Source organism: Eucyclogobius newberryi, unplaced genomic scaffold, assembly GCF_026437365.1.
Source record: "Eucyclogobius newberryi isolate DKJ021-1_F unplaced genomic scaffold, fEucNew1.0.hap1 SCAF_4, whole genome shotgun sequence".
Lineage (NCBI taxonomy): Eukaryota > Metazoa > Chordata > Actinopteri > Gobiiformes > Gobiidae > Eucyclogobius > Eucyclogobius newberryi.
In genome coordinates, this window is record NW_027316056.1 from 41,069,538 (window position 1) to 41,093,497 (window position 23,960).

Here is a 23,960-nt window from a genome sequence, read left to right on the forward strand (position 1 = left end):
ACACAAACCACACACACAGTCACACACACACACAGTCACACACACACACAAAGTCACACACACACACAGTCACACACACACACAGTCTCACACACACACACACACACACAGTCACACACACACAGACACACACACACAGTCACACACACACAGACACACACACACAGACACACACACACACAGTCACACACACACACACTCACACACACACAGTCACACACACACACACACACACACAGTCACACACACACACACACAGTCACACACACACACACACACAGTCACACACACACACACACACACACACAGTCACACACACACACAGTCACACACACACACACACAGTCACACACACACAGTCACACACACAGTTACACACACAGTCACACACACACTCACACACACACACACAGTCACACACACACAGTCACACACACAGTCACACACACACATTCACACACACACACACCACACACACAGTCACACACACACACACAGTCTCTCACACACACACACACACACACACACACACAGTCACACACACACACACACACACACACACACAGTCTCACACACACACACACAGTCACACACAGTCACACACACATACACAGTCACACACACACACACACAGTCACACACACACAGTCACACACACACACACACACAGTCACACACACACCACACACACACAGTCACACACACACACGCACACACACACACATTCACACACACACACACAGTCACACACACAGTCACACACACACAGTCACACTCACACACACACACACATACAGTCACACACACACAGTCACACACAGTCACTCATTCACACACACACAGTCACACACACACACACACACACACAGTCACACACACACACACACACACACACACACACATACAGTCACACACACACAGTCACACACACACACACACAGTCACACACACACACCACACACACAGTCACACAGTCACACACACACACAGTCACACACACACACACACAGTCACACACACACACACACACACACAGTCACACACACACACACACACACACAGTCTCACACACACACACACACAGTCACACACACACACACAGTCACACACAGTCACACACAGTCACACACACACACACACAGTCACACACACACACACACACACAGTCACACACACACACACAGTCACACACACACAGTCACACACATGGAGACAATAGCCGTTAGCATCACCATGGAGACAGTAGCCGTTAGCCTCACCATGGAGACAGTAGCTGTTAGCCTCACCATGGAGACAGTAGCCGTTAGCCTCACCATGGAGACCGTAGCCGTTAGCCTCACCATGGAGACCGTAGCCGTTAGCCTCACCATGGAGACAGTAGCCGTTACCTTCACCATGGAGACAGTAGCCGTTAGCATCACCATGGAAACAATAGCTGTTAGCCTCACCATGGAGACAGTAGCCGTTAGCATTACCATCGAGACAATAGCCATTAGCATCACCATGGAGACAGTAGCCGTTAGCATTACCATTGAGACAGTAGCCGTTAGCCTCACCATGGAGACCGTAGCCGTTAGCCTCACCATGGAGACAGTAGCCGTTAGCCTCACCATGGGGACAGTAGCCGTTAGCATCACCATGGAGACAGTAGCTGTTATCTTCACCATGGAGACAGTAGCCGTTAGCATCACCATGGAAACAATAGCTGTTAGCCTCACCATGGAGACAGTAGCCGTTAGCATTACCATCGAGACAATAGCCGTTAGCATCACCATGGAGACAGTAGCCGTTAGCATCACCATGGAGACAGTAGCCGTTAACCTCACCATGGAGACGAGCTCGGGTGAAGTGTCAGTACAAAAGGTTCTGTTTGTGGTTTGGTTCCAGGACCTGGACCTGGACCTGGCGTCCATCTTTGTGTCCGACGCCCAGTTCAACAGGAACATCTTCTTCGACTCCTCCCCTCAGGCCGTCAGGTACTGTGTCAGATGCCCTCCCCCGGACAAGGGCAGAACCAGGGACAGAACCAGGGACAGAACCAGGGACAGAACCAGGGACAGAACCAGGGACAGAACCAGGGACAGAACCAGGGACAGAACCAGGGAAGAACCAGGACAGAACCAGGGACAGAACCAGGGACAGAGAAGAACCAGGGACAGAACCAGAAAAGAACCAGGGACAGAACCAGGGACAGAACCAGGGACAGAACCAGGAAAGAACCAGGAAAGAACCAGGAAAGAACCAGGAAAGAACCAGGGACAGAACCAGGGACAGAACCAGGGACAGAACCAGAGAAGAACCAGAGAAGAACCAGGGAAGAACCAGGGAAGGAGAAGAACCAGGGAAAAACAGTGTGTGAGGTGGAAAAGGTTCTGGTTCCTCTCAAACAGACCCTCTCTCTCTCTGTGTCTCAGGCTGTACATGTTGTATAACCACTGGGGCCTGAAGGTGGCGCTGTTCTTCTTCCTCCTCCTGGATCTGTCTCTGGCTCTGTTTGAAGACCCCGCCCTGGTCCACCTGCCGCTCTGGGTCAGTCTCAAACACACGGGAGGGCACCTGACCCACACGGGAGGCACCTGACCCACACGGGAGGCACCTGACCCACACGGGAGGCACCTGACCCACACGGGAGGGCATCTGACCCATACGGGAGGGCATCTGACCCACACGGGAGGGCACCTGACCCACACGGGAGGCACCTGACCCACACGGGAGGCACCTGACCCACACGGGAGGCACCTGACCCACACGGGAGGGCATCTGACCCACACGGGAGGCACCTGACCCACACGGGAGGGCATCTGACCCACACGGGAGGCACCTGACCCACACGGGAGGCACCTGACCCACACGGGAGGCACCTGACCCACACGGGAGGCACCTGACCCACACGGGAGGGCATCTGACCCATACGGGAGGCACCTGACCCACACGGGAGGCACCTGACCCACACGGGAGGCACCTGACCCACACGGGAGGCACCTGACCCACACGGGAGGGCATCTGACCCATACGGGAGGCACCTGACCCACACGGGAGGCACCTGACCCACACGGGAGGGCATCTGACCCACACGGGAGGCACCTGACCCATACGGGAGGCACCTGACTTGTGTACCGTGTCTTTCAGGCGACCTTGTCCCTGGAGCTTCTGTGCGTCCTGGTTTTCGCCGCTCGCCTCGCGCACTACGCCAGAGTCATTCCTCCAGACAAGTTCTGGAAGGATCCGAAGAACATCTGCATCATCGCCATCCTGACAGTAGGAGGCGCTCACCCGCTCTCACTACAGCTCTGCTCAGCGCCGCTCGTTCTGCATCGCTCGTCCTGCATCGCTCGTTCTGCATCACTCGTCCTGCATCGCTCGTTCTGCATCGCTCGTTCTGCGCCGCTCGTCCTGCATCGCTCGTTCTGCATCACTCGTCCTGCATCGCTCGTTCTGCATCGCTCGTTCTGCGCCGCTCGTTCTGCATCGCTCGTCCTGCATCGCTCGTTCTGCATCACTCGTCCTGCATCGCTCGTCCTGCATCGCTCGTCCTGCATCGCTCGTTCTGCGCCACTCGTTCTGCATCGCTCGTTCTGCATCGCTCGTCCTGCATCGCTCGTCCTGCATCGCTCGTCCTGCATCGCTCGTCCTGCATCGTTCGTCCTGCTTCGCTCTTTCTGCATCGCTCGTCCTGCATCGCTCGTCCTGCATCGCTCGTTCTGCATCGCTCGTTCTGCATCGCTCTTGAAAGAATGCGTCGCGTCTGAACGTTTGTTCAGTTCCGTTTGAGTCAGATTCTTTTTTGCTGAGGCTGAAGTTGAGAAACGACAAGCGTCCAGCGCCGTCAGCTCTTCTCACTTCCCCTGCACCCCCCCTGCACACACAGCTCCGCCCCTTCCTGTCCATATGTCCTGCACACACAGACACAGCTCCGCCCCTTCCTGTCCATATGTCCTGCACACACAGACACAGCTCCGCCCCTTCCTGTCCATATGTCCTGCACACACAGACACAGCTCCGCCCCTTCCTGTCCATATGTCCTGCACACACAGACACAGCTCCGCCCCTTCCTGTCCATATGTTCTGACTTTGGAAAACGTGGAACACAAATCCAGTCCTTGTTTTCATTGTAATATTTATGATTCAGCTTCAGGTCCAGGCCAGGTCCAGGCCAGGTCCAGACCAGGTCCAGACCAGGTCCAGACCAGGTCCCGGTCCAGACCAGGTCCAGAACAGTTCTAGACCAGGTCCAGACCAGGTCCAGGCCAGGTCCAGGCCAGGTCCAGACCAGGTCCAGGCCAGGTCCAGGCCAGGTCCAGGCCAGGTCCAGACCAGGTCCAGGCCAGGTCCAGGCCAGGTCCAGACCAGGTCCAGACCAGGTCCAGACCAGGTCTAGACCAGGTCCAGACCAGGTCCAGGCCAGGTCCAGGCCAGGTCCAGACCAGGTCCAGACCAGTTCTAGACCAGGTCCAGGCCAGGTCCAGGCCAGGTCCAGACCAGGTCTAGACCAGGTCCAGACCAGGTCCAGGCCAGGTCCAGGCCAGGTCCAGACCAGGTCCAGGCCAGGTCCAGGCCAGGTCCAGGCCAGGTCCAGGCCAGGTCCAGACCAGGTCCAGGCCAGGTCCAGGCCAGGTCCAGTCCAGGTCCAGTCCAGGTCCAGGCCAGGTCCAGGCCAGGTCCAGGCCAGGTCCAGACCAGGTCCAGACCAGGTCCCGGTCCAGACCAGGTCCAGAACAGTTCTAGACCAGGTCCAGACCAGGTCCAGGCCAGGTCCAGGCCAGGTCCAGACCAGGTCCAGACCAGTTCTAGACCAGGTCCAGACCAGGTCCAGACCAGGTCCAGACCAGGTCCAGACCAGGTCCCGGTCCAGACCAGGTCCAGAACAGTTCTAGACCAGGTCCAGACCAGGTCCAGGCCAGGTCCAGGCCAGGTTCAGACCAGGTCCAGGCCAGGTCCAGGCCAGGTCCAGACCAGGTCCAGACCAGGTCCAGACCAGGTCCCGGTCCAGACCAGGTCCAGAACAGTTCTAGACCAGGTCCAGACCAGGTCCAGGCCAGGTCCAGACCAGGTCCAGGCCAGGTCCAGGCCAGGTCCAGGCCAGGTCCAGACCAGGTCCAGGCCAGGTCCAGGCCAGGTCCAGACCAGGTCCAGACCAGGTCCAGACCAGGTCTAGACCAGGTCCAGACCAGGTCCAGGCCAGGTCCAGGCCAGGTCCAGACCAGGTCCAGGCCAGGTCCAGACCAGGTCCAGACCAGTTCTAGACCAGGTCCAGACCAGGTCCAGGCCAGGTCCAGACCAGGTCCAGGCCAGGTCCAGGCCAGGTCCAGGCCAGGTCCAGGCCAGGTCCAGTCCAGGTCCAGGCCAGGTCCAGACCAGGTCCAGACCAGGTCCAGACCAGGTCCCGGTCCAGACCAGGTCCAGAACAGTTCTAGACCAGGTCCAGACCAGGTCCAGGCCAGGTCCAGGCCAGGTCCAGACCAGGTCCAGACCAGTTCTAGACCAGGTCCAGGCCAGGTCCAGGCCAGGTCCAGGCCAGGTCCAGGCCAGGTCCAGGCCAGGTCCAGACCAGGTCCAGACCAGGTCCAGGCCAGGTCCAGGCCAGGTCCAGACCAGGTCCAGTCCAGGTCCAGACCAGGTCCAGGCCAGGTCCAGACCAGGTCCAGACCAGGTCCAGGCCAGGTCCAGGCCAGGTCCAGGCCAGGTCCAGACCAGGTCCAGACCAGGTCCAGACCAGGTCCAGGCCAGGTCCAGACCAGGTCCCGGTCCAGACCAGGTCCAGAACAGTTCTAGACCAGGTCCAGACCAGGTCCAGGCCAGGTCCAGGCCAGGTCCAGGCCAGGTCCAGACCAGGTCCAGGCCAGGTCCAGGCCAGGTCCAGACCAGATCCAGACCAGGTCCAGACCATGTGTGTCTCCTCAGCTGACCCTGCTGGACATGCTGATCTATGGTTCTCTCAAAGCCTTGGACTGTCCAGGAGTGAGATGGTCCAGAGTGCTCCGCCCACTTCTGCTCGTCAACGTGACCGAAGGGAGACAAGTAAGTCCCCCAGGGGTCCTCAACACACTGCAGTAACACTCCCATCACCCAGAGGCCCTCAACGCACCACTGTAACAGTCCCATCACCCAGGGGCCTTAAACACACTGCAGTAACACTCCCATCATCCAGGGGCCCTCAACGCACCACGGTAACAGTCCCTTCACCCAGGGGCCTTAAACACACTGCAGTAACACTCCCATCATCCAGGGGCCCTCAACGCACCACGGTAACAGTCCCTTCACCCAGGGACCTTAAACACACTGCAGTAACACTCCCATCATCCAGGGGCCCTCAACGCACCACGGTAACACTCCCATCATCCAGGGGCCTTAAACGCACCGCAGTAACACTCCCATCACCCAGGGGCCCTCAACGCACCGCAGTAACACTCCCATCACCCAGGGGCCATGAGGTCTTACACCCTGTAGACTCGGTCCCTCTCAGGCCTCAGGGGCCTGCGGAGGAGCAGTGACTCTACTCTGAGCTCTTCATCTGTTTGACCTGAGTTTCTTGTTATAGCTGCGTCGAGCCGTCAGGAGCATCAGGAACGCTCTCCCTCAGATCCTCCTGGTCTTCCTCCTCTTCATCTTCAGCATCCTCATCTTCTCCCTTATGGCCCTCAAGCTCTTCTCCAAGCGGTGAGACGGAGAACTTAGAACATAGAACATAGAACTTAGACCCTAGACCAGACGTATTCTTCTTGTTTCTGTCAGAGGTTTGAAGACGACAGATGGAGCTCCATATTTCACAAACTTTCTCCACATCGTGTTTGACCTCTACGTCCTCGTCACCACGGCCAACAGCCCCGACGTCATGTGAGGAAGTGCTAATGCTAATGCTAATGAGACTGATAATGCTACTGCTAGTGTTAATGCTTCTGATACTGCTAATACTACTGCTACTGCTAATGCTGCCTGTGCTGCTGCTAATGCTACTGCTACTGTCAATGCTAATGCTACTGCTACTGTTAATGCTACTGATACTGCTACTGCTACTGTCAATGCTAATGCTACTGCTACTGTTAATGCTACTGATACTGCTACTGCTACTGTCAATGATAATGCTACTGCTACTGTTAATGCTACTGATACTGCTAATGCTACTGCTACTGTCAATGCTAATTATACTGCTAATGCTACTGATACTGCTAATGCTACTGCTACTGTCAATGCTAATTATACTGCTAATGCTACTGATAAGGCTAATGCTACTTCTGCTACTACTGCTAATGCTACTACTGATACTGCTACGGATACTGCTACTGATAATGCTAATGCTAATGCTACTGCTACTGCTACTGCTAATGCTTCTACTGATACTGCTACTGATACTGCTACTGATAATGCTAATGCTAATTCTGCTACTATAGACGATGATTGGCTCTTGTTTAGGTGCCACACAACATCAGTAGGTCAATATTTATGGGGTCAGCCCTATGTTCCCCGAGACCTGGGTTAGCGTTAGCGCTAGCGTTATATGCTGCTATATTTTATGCTGTAAAACCACACATTTATGCTCAACTATTGGGGCTGTGGAACCTGAACCGGGAGCCTTTTCCATCATTTGAGGAGGTACCTAGGGCCCCCCATTAATAGAAAACGAGGCCCTGAGTTGGTACTCTGTTGGTGTTGTTTGTTGCAGTACTTTCTTGCAGTGCTTTGTTGCAGTACTTTGTTGCAGTACTCTGTTGCAGTACTCTGTTGCAGTGCTCTGTTGCAGTACTCTGTTGCAGTACTTTGTTGCAGGACTCGGTTGCAGTACTCTGTTGCAGTACTCTGTTGCAGTACTCTGTTGCAGTACTCTGTTGCAGTACTTTGTTGCAGTACTCTGTTGCAGTACTCTGTTGCAGTACTCTGTTGCAGTACTCTGTTGCAGTACTCTGTTGCAGTACTTTGAATTGCCTTGTGTATGAAATGTGCTCTACAATAAACTTGCCTTGCCTTACTTTGTTGCAGTACTCTGTTGCAGTGCTCTGTTGCAGTACTCTGTTGCAGTACTTTCTTGCAGTACTCTGTTGCAGTACTCTGTTGCAGTGCTCTGTTGCAGTGCTCTGTTGCAGTGCTCTGTTGCAGTACTCTGTTGCAGTACTTTCTTGCAGTGCTCTGTTGCAGTACTCTGTTGCAGTACTTTCTTGCAGTACTCTGTTGCAGTACTCTGTTGCAGTACTCTGTTGCAGTACTCTGTTGCAGTACTTTCTTGCAGTACTCTGTTGCAGTACTTTGTTGCAGTACTCTGTTGCAGTAGTTTGTTGCAGTACTCTGTCGCAGTACTTTGTTGCAGTACTCTGTTGCAGTACTCTGTCGCAGTACTTTGTTGCAGTACTCTGTTGCAGTACTCTGTCGCAGTACTTTGTTGCAGTACTCTGTGGTGTTTGCAGGATGCCGGCGTACAACTCCAGCTCCTTGTTCTCCGTCTTCTTCATCGTCTTCATCCTGGTGAACGTTTACATCTTCATGTCCGTGTTCCTCGCCGTCGTTTACAACAACTACAAGAAGCACCTGAAGGTCAGACTCCACATTCACCTTTGACCTCTGACCTCTGACCCTCTGTGGGCTGGACAGGAAAAGACCATGTTACATCTCGTCTTTGGAGGTGGTAGTTTTAGTTGTTTAGTTGATTATCGGTTTTATATCAGAGCGATTTTAAAAGAAGAACTGCAGCAAGAAGAAAGTATTCAAATATGCAATATACAAGTACTTTTTTGCTCTTTGGCTCACAGTTTTGAGACCTTTAGTCGACCAAGAAGTAATTTAGTCCATTACAGTCTGATTTGTTATAAACCGAGGTGGTCAGTAAAATTACTTCTGTACTTTCCTCGAGTCGTATTTTCGCTGATACTTACACTGATACTTGTACTTATACTTATAGCTGCAGTCGGTGGGACTGTATCATATATAACACTGAAAACATCTCATGCGTGAACCTCGTGCAGCAAAGGCCCTCCAGAGTGTGTACTTGTACTGCAGTACTTGTACTTGTGCTGCAGTACTTGTACTTGTGCTGCAGTACTTGTACCTGTACTGCAGTATTTGTACTTGTACTGCAGTACTTGTACTTGTACTGCAGTACTTGTACTTGTACTGCAGTACTTGTACTTGTACTGCAGTACTTGTACTTGTGCTGCACTACTTGTGCTGCACTACTTGTGCTGCACTTTACCTGGTATCTCCCTTAGCTAGGATGCACTGGGTCTCAGCGTTGCCGGGACTTATTGTCACATTAAAAATCAAACCAACCCGGGGCCCTATGTAAAAAGAGCCCCCCCTAGTGCTATTTCTGTAGTCACATCATCACACAGATGGAAAAACAAAATGCGAGTCAGGCCCAATCTGAGAAATGTGATTCATATTCCCTGTGAAAAGATAAAGCCCAGTCCCACTGAAACTAGTCTGAAACTTGCTGTGCTAAATGTCAGATCCTTATGTAACAAATCTCTCTTAATTAATAATTTTATTTCTTCTTATAATCTTGATTTTATGTTTTTAACTGAAACATGGCTTGACAAAAACACAGGAAATGTAGTTCTGATAGAATCTGCTCCACCCAACTTTAAGTTTGAATCTGAAACACGAGAAAACAAAAAAGGGGGTGGAGTCTGTGCTGTCTTTAGAGATGAAATAATTACCCGCAGGTTGTCTTTTGGGGTGTTTTCATCATTTGAGTATGTATCCTTTAAAATGGAGCTAAAACAGTCTCCGTCCATTCTCTTCATTGTTTTATACAAGCCTCCCCAGCACTGCCAAAGTTTTATTGATGATTTTACTGAGATGCTTTCAGTCGTATGCACAGACTTTGATGGTTTGGTCATTACAGGTGATTTCAATGTGCATGTTGATAATATTTGTGACAGAAACGCTTAAGAGCTTGATGCTGTCCTTGAAACCTTCAGTCTTACTCAGCATGTGAGAGGCCCCACCCACAGCAAAGGACACACTCTAGATCTCATAATTACAAAGGGGGTAAATATTTCAAATGTTAATGTGATCGATGTTGCTCTGTCTGATCATTTCTGTGTCTTCTTTGACCTGTCTGTTTCTCCCCAACCTCCGGTTGGTCCTGCAGTTGTTCAGAGGAGACACATAAGTGATGGCACAGGTGCACTGTTTATGGAAATGATAAACTTTGAAAATGTCTCATGTTCTAATGTAAATGATTTGTTGAACTCTGTTACATCTAGTGTTTTGAATGTTCTGGACACCATCGCCCCTATAAAGGCTAAAATGGTTAAAAATAAGCAGAAGGCGCCGTGGAGAAATGATGATTCGGTCAGGGCACAGAAAAGGGAGTGCCGCAGGGCCGAACGGAAATGGCGCAAGTCAAAGCTCCAGGTTCAAAAAGAGATTTACAAAGAAAAGCTGAACATGTACAACCTAATCTTATGTAGAACTAGGGAAAGATATTTTTCTGAAATAATTGGAAGCTGCAGTAACAACTCGCGTGCCCTGTTTGCCACAGTAAACAGATTAACAAACCCTCCAGCTCAGCTGCCGTTAGAACTCATTTCCACATCCAAGTGTAATGAGTTTGCATTATTCTTTAATGACAAAGTTCAGGGCATTAAAAATGCTATAAATCCCACAATGCAAAAAATTACCCTAAAACCACCAAGACACTTAGAGCTAACTCACTTTGCACCAGTAACTGACAAAACTGTCCATGAGATCATCACCAGTCTGAGTTCATCTACATGCTGCCTTGATGTGTTACCCACCAGATTTCTAAAGTCTGTGCTGAACAGTTTGTTAGCACCACTCACTCACATAGTTAACATGTCGCTTCAATCTGGAACATTCCCAATGTCTTTGAAAACTGCGGTCATAAAGCCTCTCCTAAAGAAGAGCAGTCTTGATGCCGCAGTACTGAGTCATTACCGGCCCATCTCTAATCTGCCATTTTGGGGCAAAGGCCTTGAAAAGGTTGTTTACCAACAGCTCACAGATTTCCTCTTAATAAACAACTCATTTGATGTTTTTCAGTCAGGTTTTAGACCTCATCACAGCACTGAGACTGCTCTTGTCAAGGTGACAAATGACATCCGCCTGAACACTGACATGGGCAAAGCCTCAGTCTTAATTCTGTTAGATCTGAGTGCTGCTTTTGACACTGTCGATCATGGGATCCTCTTACAGAGACTAGAGGACTGGGTGGGCATCACTGGCACTGCCCTAAACTGGTTAAGGTCCTATCTGGAAGACAGGAAGTACTTTGTTGAAATTGGTAGCTGTGTCTCGGACCACATGACCCTGACCTGTGGAGTGCCCCAAGGGTCAGTCCTGGGTCCCCTTCTGTTCAACCTCTACATGCTGCCGTTAGGTCAGTTGATACGCAGTGAAAATGTGTCCTATCACAATTATGCAGACGACACTCAGATCTATGTTTCACTATCGGCAGGTGACTATGGACCAGTAGATTCACTCTGTCACTGCATCCAACAGATCAGTTTGTGGATGCAAAACAACTTTCTCCAGCTGAACTCAGACAAGACTGAAATAATCGTTTTTGGCCCACAGAAACAAAGAGAAAGTGTTAGCGGTCACCTCCAGAGTCTCGCTCTAAAACCTACAAACCAAATTAGAAATCTGGGGGTAATAATGGACTCAGACTTGAACTTTAATAGCCACGTCAAATCAATAACATCAGCAGCTTTTTACCATCTAAAAAACATTGCCAAAATCAAAAATATAGTGTCAAAACCAGATTTAGAGAGACTTATCCACGCGTTTGTCTCCAGTAGATTAGACTACTGTAACGGCCGCTCACTGGTCTCTCCAAACGAGCTGTAAAACAGCTGCAGTACATCCAGAACGCTGCTGCTCGGGTCCTGACTAGAACCAGGAAGTATGATCACATTAGTCCTGTTCTCAGGTCTCTGCACTGGCTCCCTGTGGCTCAGAGAATAGACTTTAAAGCAGCTCTGCTTGTGTACAAGTCTCTCCATGGCCTAGCACCAAAGTACATCTTGGATATGTTAGTGCCATATGAACCATCTCGGACTCTGAGGACCTCAGGGACCGGCCTCCTGCTGGTGCCAGAGTCAGGACAAAACATGGGGAATCTGCGTTTCAGTTTTATGCAGCTAAAATCTGGAACAGTCTTCCTGAAGATGTGAGACAGGCTTCTACTCTGACAATGTTCAAATCTAAGCTAAAAACAGTTTTGTTTAGCTGCGCATATGACTGAAAGGATTTTTTCTTTGCACTCTTCTCTTTTGTTTGTGATTTTATTAGTTTAGAAAATCAGTTGGATTGACAATTTTTAATTTAGTTAATTTTATTGTATTTCTGTAATTTCTTTGTGATTTGAATGCATTTTTCCTGCTGTGAAGCACTTTGAATTGCCTTGTGTATGAAATGTGCTCTACAAATAAACTTGCCTTGCCTTGCTGCAGTACTTGTACTTGTGCTGCAGTACTTGTACTTGTGCTGCAGTACTTGTACGTGTACTGCAGTACTTGTACGAGTACTGTGTCTTGTTGTGTTCAGGAGGAGGTACGGCAGCTGGTGAGGGCCAAACGGCACAAAATGGCGCGGGCCTTTGCCGTGCTGCAGCAGAAGAGCGCCGAGGGGGCGGAGCCTGTGGTCACGCACGATCGATGGAGCCGATTGGTCCGTCGCGTCCGGCCCGACATAAGCCACGCCCACAAAGAACTGCTGTGGAGCGTCTGCGACCCCGAGGAGAAGGGCGCCATCGGTGAGACCGGGTGTGGAGCGAGTGTGGACCGAGTGTGGACCGAGTGTAGACCGGGTGTAGACCGGGTGTGGACCGGGTGTGGACCGAGTGTGGACCGGGTGTGGACCGAGTGTGGACCGGGTGTAGACCGGGTGTGGACCGGGTGTGGACCGGGTGTGGACCGGGTGTGGACCGAGTGTGGACCGGGTGTAGACCGGGTGTGGACCGGGTGTGGACCGGGTGTGGACCGGGTGTAGACCGGGTGTGGACCGGGTGTGGACCGGGTGTGGACCGGGTGTGGACCGGGTGTGGACCGGGTGTGGACCGGGTGTAGACCGGGTGTAAACCAGGTGTGGACCGGGTGTAGACCGGGTGTGGACCGAGTTTGGGGTCCGGGTTGAGATCTGGTTCTCGTCCCGGTTGAGGTCCTGGTTCTCGTCCCGGTTCTCGTCCTGGTTGAGGTCCTGGTTCTCGTCCCGGTTGAGGTCCTGGTTCTCGTCCCGGTTGAGGTCCTGGTTCTCGTCCCGGTTCTCGTCCCAGTTGAGGTCCTGGTTCTCGTCCCGGTTGAGGTCCTGGTTCTCGTACCGGTTGAGGTCCTGGTTCTCTTCCTGGTTCTCGTCCCGGTTGAGGTCCTGGTTCTCGTCCCGGTTGAGGTCCTGGTTCTCGTCCCGGTTCTCGTCCTGGTTGAGGTCCTGGTTCTCGTCCCGGTTGAGGTCCTGGTTCTCGTCCCGGTTGAGGTCCTGGTTCTCGTCCCGGTTCTCGTCCCAGTTGAGGTCCTGGTTCTCGTCCCGGTTGAGGTCCTGGTTCTCATACCGGTTGAGGTCCTGGTTCTTGTCCTGGTTGAGGTCCTGGTTCTCATCCCGGTTGAGGTCCTGGTTCTCGTCCCGGTTGAGGTCCTGGTTGAGGTCCTGGTTCTCGTCCTGGTTGAGGTCCTGGTTCTCGTCCTGGTTGAGGTCCTGGTTCTCGTCCTGGTTGAGGTCCTGGTTCTCGTCCTGGTTCTCGTCCCGGTTCTCGTCCCAGTTGAGGTCCTGGTTCTCGTACCGGTTGAGGTCCTGGTTCTCGTACCGGTTGAGGTCCTGGTTCTCGTCCTGGTTGAGGTCCTGGTTCTCATCCCGGTTGAGGTCCTGGTTCTCGACCCGGTTGAGGTCCTGGTTGAGGTCCTGGTTCTCGTCCTGGTTCTCGTCCTGGTTGAGGTCCTGGTTCTCGTCCTGGTTGAGGTCCTGGTTCTCGTCCTGGTTCTCGTCCTGGTTGAGGTCCTGGTTCTCGACCTGGTTGAGGTCCTGGTTCTCGTCCTGGTTCAGGTCCTGGTTCTCGTCCTGGTTGAGGTCCTGGTTCTCGTCCTGGTTGAGGTCCTGGTTCTCGTCCTGGTTGAGGTCCTGGTTCTCGTCCCGGTTCTCGTCCCAGTTGAGGTCCTGGTTCTCGTCCCGGTTGAGGTCCTGGTTCTCGTACCGGTTGAGGTCCTGGTTCTCGTCCTGGTTGAGGTCCTGGTTCTCATCCCGGTTGAGGTCCTGGTTCTCGTCCCGGTTGAGGTCCTGGTTGAGGTCCTGGTTCTCGTCCTGGTTCTCGTCCTGGTTGAGGTCCTGGTTCTCGTCCTGGTTGAGGTCCTGGTTCTCGTCCTGGTTGAGGTCCTGGTTCTCGACCTGGTTGAGGTCCTGGTTCTCGTCCTGGTTCAGGTCCTGGTTCTCGTCCTGGTTGAGGTCCTGGTTCTCGTCCTGGTTGAGGTCCTGGTTCTCGTCCTGGTTCTCGTCCTGGTTCTCGTCCCGGTTGAGGTCCTGGTTCTCGTCCCGGTTGAGGTCCTGGTTCTCGTCCTGGTTCAGGTCCTGGTTCTCGTCCTGGTTGAGGTCCTGGTTCTCGTCCTGGTTGAGGTCCTGGTTCTCGTCCTGGTTGAGGTCCTGGTTCTCGTCCTGGTTGAGGTCCTGGTTCTCGTCCTGGTTCTCGTCCTGGTTGAGGTCCTGGTTCTCGACCTGGTTGAGGTCCTGGTTCTCGTCCTGGTTCAGGTCCTGGTTCTCGTCCTGGTTGAGGTCCTGGTTCTCGTCCTGGTTGAGGTCCTGGTTCTCGTCCTGGTTGAGGTCCTGGTTCTCGTCCTGGTTGAGGTCCTGGTTCTCGTCCTGGTTGAGGTCCTGGTTCTCGTCCTGGTTGAGGTCCTGGTTCTCGTCCTGGTTGAGGTCCTGGTTCTCGTCCTGGTTGAGGTCCTGGTTCTCGTCCTGGTTGAGGTCCTGGTTCTCGTCCTGGTTGAGGTCCTGGTTCTCGTCCTGGTTGAGGTCCTGGTTCTCGTCCTGGTTGAGGTCCTGGTTCTCGTCCTGGTTGAGGTCCTGGTTCTCGTCCGTAGGGAAGCTGGCGTTCGTGCAGCTCGCGGATCTGTTGAACATTGAGGTGATCACGCTGAAGCAGAGGCCACACCCCCTGCAGACGCTAAGCCCCGCCCTCTACCTGTCTGCGCCGAGTCGCCTCCTCTGCACCATCGTCCTGCACAGGTGAGGTACTCTTTGACCTCATCTCTCTCTCTCCTCAGAGGGTTCGTGGTACTCTTTGACCTTGTCTCTCTCTCCTCAGAGGGTTCGTGGTACTCTTTGACCTCATCTCTCTCTCTCCTCAGAGGGTTCGTGGTACTCTTTAACCTCGTCTCTCTCTCTCTCTCCTCAGAGGGTTCGTGGTACTCTTTGACCTTGTCTCTCTCTCCTCAGAGGGTTCGTGGTACTCTTTGACCTCATCTCTCTCTCTCCTCAGGGTTCGTGGTACTCTTTGACCTCATCTCTCTCTCTCTCTCTCCTCAGGGGGTTTGTGGTACTCTTTGACCTCATCTCTCTCTCTCCTCAGAGGGTTTGTGGTACTCTTTGACCTCGTCTCTCTCTCTGTCCTCAGAGGGTTCGTGGTACTCTTTGACCTCTTCTCTCTCTCTCTCCTCAGAGGGTTCGTGGTACTCTTTGACCTCATCTCTCTCTCTCCTCAGAGGGTTCGTGGTACTCTTTGACCTCTTATCTCTCTCTCTCCTCAGAGGGTTCGTGGTACTCTTTGACCTCATCTCTCTCTCTCCTCAGAGGGTTCGTGGTACTCTTTGACCTCGTCTCGCTCTCTCTCCTCAGAGGGTTCGTGGTACTCTATGACCTCATCCCTCTCTCTCTCTCCTCAGAGGGTTCGTGGTACTCTTTGACCTCTTATCTCTCTCTCTCCTCAGAGGGTTCGTGGTACTCTTTGACCTCATCTCTCTCTCTCCTCAGAGGGTTCGTGGTACTCTTTGACCTCATCTCTCTCTCTCTCTCCTCAGAGGGTTTGTGGTACTCTTTGACCTCATCTCTCTCTCTCCTCAGGGTTTGTGGTACTCTTTGACCTCGTCTCTCTCTCTGTCCTCAGAGGGTTCGTGGTACTCTTTGACCTCTTCTCTCTCTCTCTCCTCAGAGGGTTTGTGGTACTCTTTGACCTCATCTCTCTCTCTCCTCAGAGGGTTCGTGGTACTCTTTGACCTCTTATCTCTCTCTCTCCTCAGAGGGTTCGTGGTACTCTTTGACCTCATCTCTCTCTCTCCTCAGAGGGTTCGTGGTACTCTATGACCTCATCTCTCTCTCTCTCCTCAGAGGGTCCGTGGTACTCTTTGACCTCATCTCTCTCTCTCCTCAGAGGGTTCGTGGTACTCTTTGACCTCGTCTCGCTCTCTCTCCTCAGAGGGTTCGTGGTACTCTATGACCTCATCTCTCTCTCTCTCCTCAGAGGGTCCGTGGTACTCTTTGACCTCATCTCTCTCTCTCCTCAGAGGGTTCGTGGTACTCTATGACCTCATCTCTCTCTCTCTCCTCAGAGGGTCCGTGGTACTCTTTGACCTCATCTCTCTCTCTCCTCAGAGGGTTCGTGGTACTCTTTGACCTCTTCTCTCTCTCTCTCCTCAGAGGGTTCGTGGTACTCTTTGACCTCTTCTCTCTCTCTCCTCAGAGGGTTCGTGGTACTCTTTGACCTCTTCTCTCTCTCTCTCCTCAGAGGGTTCGTGGTACTCTTTGACCTCGTCTCTCTCTGTCCTCAGAGGGTTCGTGGTACTCTTTGACCTCGTCTCTCTCTCTGTCCTCAGAGGGTTCGTGGTACTCTTTGACCTCATCATCTTGGTGAATGCCGTCTTCATCGCTCTGGACGAGGAGAACCCGCTCATCTCTAACTCTGAGTGGTTCTTCCTGGTCGTGTACCTCCTGGAGATCCTCCTCAAGCTCTACGTCCACGAGCCACGAGCCTTTTTCTCCAGACACAACTTCTGGAACTGGTCAGACCCTCTGACCGCTGACCCGCTCCTCTGACCCTCTGACCCTCTCCTCTGACCCTCTGACCCTCTCCTCCTCTGCTCCTCTTACCCTCTGACCCTCTCCTCTGACCCTCTCCTCTGCTCCTCTGACCCCCTGACCCTCTGACCCTCTCCTCCTCTGCTCCTCTTACCCTCTGACCCTCTCTCCTGACCCTCTCCTCTGCTCCTCTGACCCTCTGACCTCTGACCCTCTCCTCTTCACAGGTTTGATACGGTGATAGTCGTGGCTGCGCTCGTTGCCACCGTCGCCAACTCGGCTCTAAAATCCGGTGAGTCTCTTAAACCGTCTCCAGTCGCCGTGACGACCAGATTTAGCCCTGACGCCCTCGTTCTGCGTCTGAAGGTCAAACACCTTCATCTTTGTAGCTTGAATATTCTTCTTTTTTACCGTTTGTGTGTTTGTATGTCGCCCCGGCCTCGTCCTCCCTCGTCCTCCCTCGTCCTCCCTCGTCCTCCCTCGTCCTCTCTCGTCCTCCCGGCCTCGTCCTCCCTCGTCCTCTCTCGTCCTCCCGGCCTCGTCCTCCCGGGCCTCGTCCTCCCTCGTCCTCCCTCATGCGGCCTCGTCCCGGTCTCGTCCTCCCGGCCTCGTCCCGGTCTCGTCCTCCCGGTCTCGTCCTCCCGGCCTCGTCCTCCCGGCCTCGTCCTCCCGGGCCTCGTCCTCCCTCGTCCTCCCTCATGCGGCCTCGTCCCGGTCTCGTCCTCCCGGCCTCGTCCCGGTCTTGTCCTCCCGGCCTCGTCCTGGCCTCGTCCTCCCGGCCTCGTCCTGGCGTCGTCATGACTACAGCCAGTGGATACACGAGCCGACAGATCCTGGACATCGTCTTCATCCTCAGGGTGCTGCGCCTGGTGCGGGTCGTGGACAGTATTCACAGGTGAGCGCCCCCTACAGGCCGCACCGCTCACTGAGCGCCCCCTACAGGCCGCACCGCTCACTGAGCTAAAATGCAGGTAAATGTACAGAAAATCTTGCTATAAATGACATTTGACGCCAGTGAAGCAGATTTTTAGCTTTATAATTTCATTTCCTGTTTGTTATTGATGACATCACACTAGGAAATTACCCAGCAAGCACTGGGCCAAAACTCACTCAGTAAAATAATTTTCTTTTTTTCCCGATGGTAATTCCCACTGCTGCCAGTAGTTGGAGCGCTAACACAAATCCTGATGAGGGAACGCCCGACTGAGAGAAAGTCCTGGTCCTGGTCCTGGTCCAGGTCCAGGTCCAGGTCCAGTTCCAGGTCCCGGTCCCGGTCCCGGTCCCGGTCCAGGTCCTGGTCCCGGTCCTGGTCCTGGTCCAGGTCCTGGTCCCGGTCCAGGTCCTGGTCCCGGTCCTGGTCCTGGTCCAGGTCCTGGTCCTGGTCCTGGTCCAGGTCCTGGTCTGACTTGATGTGACTTTCTCTTCAGGTTTCGAGCCATCATCAACACTCTGATCAGGATCGGACCGGCCATTCTCACGTTTGGACAACTCATCCTGGTGAGGAAGGGCATCTGACCCACAGGGAGGGCATCTGACCCACAGGGAGGGCATCTGACCCACGGGGAGGGCATCTGACACTCTCTAAACATCTGAACATAGGTTTGGTCTTAATTTAACAGGAGCTTCATAATTCTTGAGAGTTTCTGCTTAAATGTCTTTGCTGGATGTCTTTGCCTTCTCGAGCTTCTGTTTGAGGGACACCACACCCGGAGTGTCTCTTCTTTTATCTCCATAGCAACCAATGATGCAGAGGTGTTCCTTTCAGCACGAGATGGTGCATTGCCACGCATGAACACCCTCAGGGACCTCAGAGGCCCTTAAGGGCCCGACCAGCTCTTTCCCCATGAGTCCGGCCCTAAACATGTGCAGTGCAGACGACCTCTGAACGTTGCCATGGAGACAGGAATGCAGAGCGTAGACGTATGACGTCTCTGCAGGAGCAGAGACTTCACGCTTTGAACGTTGGACATTTTTTTTCAATCAAATGATGTTTTGTGATTCAAATGAACTCGACACGAAGATGAATTGACTGTTTATAATGTTATTGTGTTCCACATTTCACTGTTTTATGTTTTCTGAATCCTTTAGTAACAATGTCAATGCTAAACAATGACATTCAGACAAAAGCCACAGGCGTCAGAAAGAGGAGACCAACTGAATACCACCAGAGAAGGCCCTCAGGGGCCCGAGAGCTCATCTCCAGAACATTCCAGAACATTCCAGAACACTCCAGAACAGAACAGTCCAGAACAGTCCGGAACATTACAGAACATTACGAACAGTCCAGAACAGTCCGGAACATTACGGAACAGTCCAGAACAGTCGTGTACCTCCTGGAGATCCTCCTCAAGCTCTACGTCCACGAGCCACGAGCCTTTTTCTCCAGACACAACTTCTGGAACTGGTCAGACCCTCTGACCGCTGACCCGCTCCTCTGACCCCCTGACCCTCTGAACCTCTGACCCTCTCCTCTGACCCTCTCCTCCTCTGCTCCTCTGAACCTCTGACCCTCTCCTCTGACCCTCTCCTCCTCTGCTCCTCTTTCCCTTCTGGGAACATTCCAGAACAGAACATTCCAGAACAGTCCGGAACATTACAGAACAGTCCGGAACATTACAGAACATTACGAACAGTCCAGAACAGTCCGGAACATTACGGAACAGTCCAGAACAGTCCGGAACATTACAGAAAATTACGGAACAGTCCGGAACAGTCCAGAACATTCCAGAACAGTCCGGAACATTACGGAACAGTCCAGAACAGTCCGGAACATTACAGAACATTACGGAACAGTCCAGAACAGTCCGGAACATTACAGAAAATTACGGAACAGTCCGGAACAGTCCGGAACAGTCCAGAACATTCCAGAACAGTCCGGAACATTACGGAACAGTCCAGAACAGTCCGGAACATTACAGAACATTACGGAACAGTCCGGAACAGTCCGGAACATTACAGAACATTACAGCACTTTACAGAACATTCCAGTTGTTTTTTGACGTGATTTAAACTCAAGACCTTTTTGCAACTTTTCAAGTCGTCAACAAAACTTCAACATTCTTCAGACCAGCCTCATCTGTGAAGCCTCAGAGCCAATGAGAACGCAGAACGCCTCCGAGCCAATGAGATCGCCTCCGAGCCAATGAGAACGCCTCCGAGCCAATGAGAACGCCTCCGAGCCAATGAGAACGCCTCAGAGCCAATGAGAATGCAGAACGACCTGACCCCAGGTGACCCCTGGGTCGGACACACACAGTACTTCACATTTGGCAGATGAGACTCAAACAGAACAGAATCTAGAACAATCACGTCTCTGTTATCGGCTCATTTGCATATTAATTATTCATATTTCATATTTATCCGTTTAATTCAACCACATTTGGTCAATTGTTCGTTAATTTCCAGAAAAGTCAATGTCACATTTAAGTTTTCACAAGCCAAAGATTCATGAGCAAAATAATGTTTTAATGAATTCATTAATTTAGATATTTGATAATTATTGTTCAAAGCCTAAAACAGGATGTGCCCCACAAAACTCTAATATACAGGTGGTGTCTGTGTGTTCAGGTGGTGTACTACGTCTGTGTGTTCAGGTGGTGTACTACATGTGTGTTCAGGTGGTGTACTACGTCTGTGTGTTCAGGTGGTGTACTACGTCTGTGTGTTCAGGTGGTGTACTACGTCTGTGTGTTCAGGTGGTGTACTACGTCTGTGTGTTCAGGTGGTGTACTACGTCTGTGTGTTCAGGTGGTGTACTACGTCTGTGTGTTCAGGTGGTGTACTACGTCTGTGTGTTCAGGTGGTGTACTACGTCTGTGTGTTCAGGTGGTGTACTACGTCTGTGTGTTCAGGTGGTGCACTACATGTGTGTTCAGGTGGTGTACTACGTCTGTGTTCAGGTGGTGTACTACATGTGTGTTCAGGTGGTGTACTACATGTGTGTTCAGGTGGTGTACTACATGTGTGTTCAGGTGGTGTACTACATGTGTGTTCAGGTGGTGTACTACATGTGTGTTCAGGTGGTGTACTACATGTGTGTTCAGGTGGTGCACTACATGTGTGTTCAGGTGGTGTACTACATGTTCAGGTGGTGTATACATGTTCAGGTGGTGTACTACATGTTCAGGTGGTGTATACATGTTCAGGTGGTGTACTACATGTTCAGGTGGTGTACTACATGTTCAGGTGGTGCACTACATGTTCAGGTGGTGCACTACATGTGTGTTCAGGTGGTGCTCTACATGTGTGTTCAGGTGGTGCACTACATGTGTGTTCAGGTGGTGCACTACATGTGTGTTCAGGTGGTGCACTACATGTGTGTTCAGGTGGTGCACTACATGTGTGTTCAGGTGGTGCACTACATGTGTGTTCAGGTGGTGCTCTACATGTGTGTTCAGGTGGTGCACTACATGTGTGTTCAGGTGGTGCACTACATGTGTGTTCAGGTGGTGCACTACATGTGTGTTCAGGTGGTGCACTACATGTGTGTTCAGGTGGTGCACTACATGTGTGTTCAGGTGGTGCACTACATGTGTGTTCAGGTGGTGCACTACATGTGTGTTCAGGTGGTGCTCTACATGTGTGTTCAGGTGGTGCACTACATGTGTGTTCAGGTGGTGCTCTACATGTGTGTTCAGGTGGTGCACTACATGTGTGTTCAGGTGGTGCTCTACATGTGTGTTCAGGTGGTGCACTACATGTGTGTTCAGGTGGTGCACTACATGTGTGTTCAGGTGGTGCACTACATGTGTGTTCAGGTGGTGCACTACATGTGTGTTCAGGTGGTGCACTACATGTGTGTTCAGGTGGTGCTCTACATGTGTGTTCAGGTGGTGCTCTACATGTGTGTTCAGGTGGTGCACTACATGTGTGTTCAGGTGGTGCACTACATGTGTGTTCAGGTGGTGCACTACATGTGTGTTCAGGTGGTGCACTACATGTGTGTTCAGGTGGTGCACTACATGTGTGTTCAGGTGGTGCACTACATGTGTTTCCAGGTGGTGCACTACATGTGTGTTCAGGTGGTGCACTACATGTGTGTTCAGGTGGTGCACTACATGTGTGTTCAGGTGGTGCACTACATGTGTGTTCAGGTGGTGCACTACATGTGTGTTCAGGTGGTGCTCTACATGTGTGTTCAGGTGGTGCACTACATGTGTGTTCAGGTGGTGCTCTACATGTGTGTTCAGGTGGTGCACTACATGTGTGTTCAGGTGGTGCACTACATGTGTGTTCAGGAGGTGCACTACATGTGTGTTCAGGTGGTGCACTACATGTGTGTTCAGGTGGTGCACTACATGTGTGTTCAGGTGGTGCACTACATGTGTGTTCAGGTGGTGCACTACATGTGTGTTCAGGTGGTGCACTACATGTGCGTTCAGGTGGTGCTCTACATGTGCGTTCAGGTGGTGCACTACATGTGCGTTCAGGTGGTGCAGGTGGTGCACTACATGTGTGTTCAGGTGGTGCACTACATGTGTGTTCAGGTGGTGCACTACATGTGTGTTCAGGTGGTGCACTACATGTGTGTTCAGGTGGTGCACTACATGTGTGTTCAGGTGGTGCTCTACATGTGTGTTCAGGTGGTGCTCTACATGTGTGTTCAGGTGGTGCACTACATGTGTGTTCAGGTGGTGCACTACATGTGTGTTCAGGTGGTGCTCTACATGTGTGTTCAGGTGGTGCTCTACATGTGTGTTCAGGTGGTGCACTACATGTGTGTTCAGGTGGTTCTCTACATGTGTGTTCAGGTGGTGCACTACATGTGTGTTCAGGTGGTGCTCTACATGTGTGTTCAGGTGGTGCTCTACATGTGTGTTCAGGTGGTGCACTACATGTGTGTTCAGGTGGTGCTCTACATGTGTGTTCAGGTGGTGCACTACATGTGTGTTCAGGTGGTGCACTACATGTGTGTTCAGGAGGTGCACTACATGTGTGTTCAGGTGGTGCACTACATGTGTGTTCAGGTGGTGCACTACATGTGTGTTCAGGTGGTGCACTACATGTGTGTTCAGGTGGTGCTCTACATGTGTGTTCAGGTGGTGCACTACATGTGTGTTCAGGTGGTGTACTACATGTGTGTTCAGGAGGTGCACTACATGTGTGTTCAGGTGGTGCACTACATGTGTGTTCAGGTGGTGCACTACATGTGTGTTCAGGTGGTGCACTACATGTGTGTTCAGGTGGTGCTCTACATGTGTGTTCAGGTGGTGCACTACATGTGTGTTCAGGTGGTGCTCTACATGTGTGTTCAGGTGGTGCACTACATGTGTGTTCAGGTGGTGCTCTACATGTGTGTTCAGGTGGTGCACTACATGTGTGTTCAGGTGGTGCACTACATGTGTGTTCAGGTGGTGCACTACATGTGTGTTCAGGTGGTGCTCTACATGTGTGTTCAGGTGGTGCACTACATGTGTGTTCAGGTGGTGCTCTACATGTGTGTTCAGGTGGTGCACTACATGTGTGTTCAGGTGGTGCTCTACATGTGTGTTCAGGTGGTGCACTACATGTGTGTTCAGGTGGTGCTCTACATGTGTGTTCAGGTGGTGCTCTACATGTGTGTTCAGGTGGTGCACTACATGTGTGTTCAGGTGGTGCACTACATGTGTGTTCAGGTGGTGTACTACATGTTCAGGTGGTGTACTACATGTTCAGGTGGTGTACTACATGTTCAGGTGGTGCACTACATGTTCAGGTGGTGCACTACATGTTCAGGTGGTGCACTACATGTTCAGGTGGTGCACTACATGTTCAGGTGGTGCACTACATGTGTGTTCAGGTGGTGTACTACATGTGTGTTCAGGTGGTGCACTACATGTGTGTTCAGGTGGTGCACTACATGTGTGTTCAGGTGGTGTACTACATGTGTGTTCAGGTGGTGCACTACATGTTCAGGTGGTGCACTACATGTGTGTTCAGGTGGTGTACTACATGTGTGTTCAGGTGGTGCTCTACATGTGTGTTCAGGTGGTGCACTACATGTGTGTTCAGGTGGTGTACTACATGTGTGTTCA

General features: G+C 52.0%; 1 protein-coding gene across 1 annotated transcript in view; it reads left to right on the top strand.

The window, feature by feature from the left end:
• Positions 1-23,960, top strand: part of tpcn3 (two pore segment channel 3) — a 38,419-nt gene that overhangs the window by 6,983 nt on the left and 7,476 nt on the right. The window contains exons 2-14 of the mRNA XM_072463440.1: positions 1,888-1,976; positions 2,415-2,529; positions 3,130-3,258; positions 5,902-6,018; positions 6,539-6,657; positions 6,733-6,834; positions 8,397-8,523; positions 12,502-12,709; positions 15,018-15,162; positions 16,746-16,931; positions 17,175-17,239; positions 17,755-17,842; positions 18,375-18,444. Coding sequence (XP_072319541.1) covers positions 1,888-1,976; positions 2,415-2,529; positions 3,130-3,258; positions 5,902-6,018; positions 6,539-6,657; positions 6,733-6,834; positions 8,397-8,523; positions 12,502-12,709; positions 15,018-15,162; positions 16,746-16,931; positions 17,175-17,239; positions 17,755-17,842; positions 18,375-18,444 — 1,560 coding nt within the window. The remainder of the gene's footprint in view (positions 1-1,887; positions 1,977-2,414; positions 2,530-3,129; positions 3,259-5,901; positions 6,019-6,538; positions 6,658-6,732; positions 6,835-8,396; positions 8,524-12,501; positions 12,710-15,017; positions 15,163-16,745; positions 16,932-17,174; positions 17,240-17,754; positions 17,843-18,374; positions 18,445-23,960) is intronic.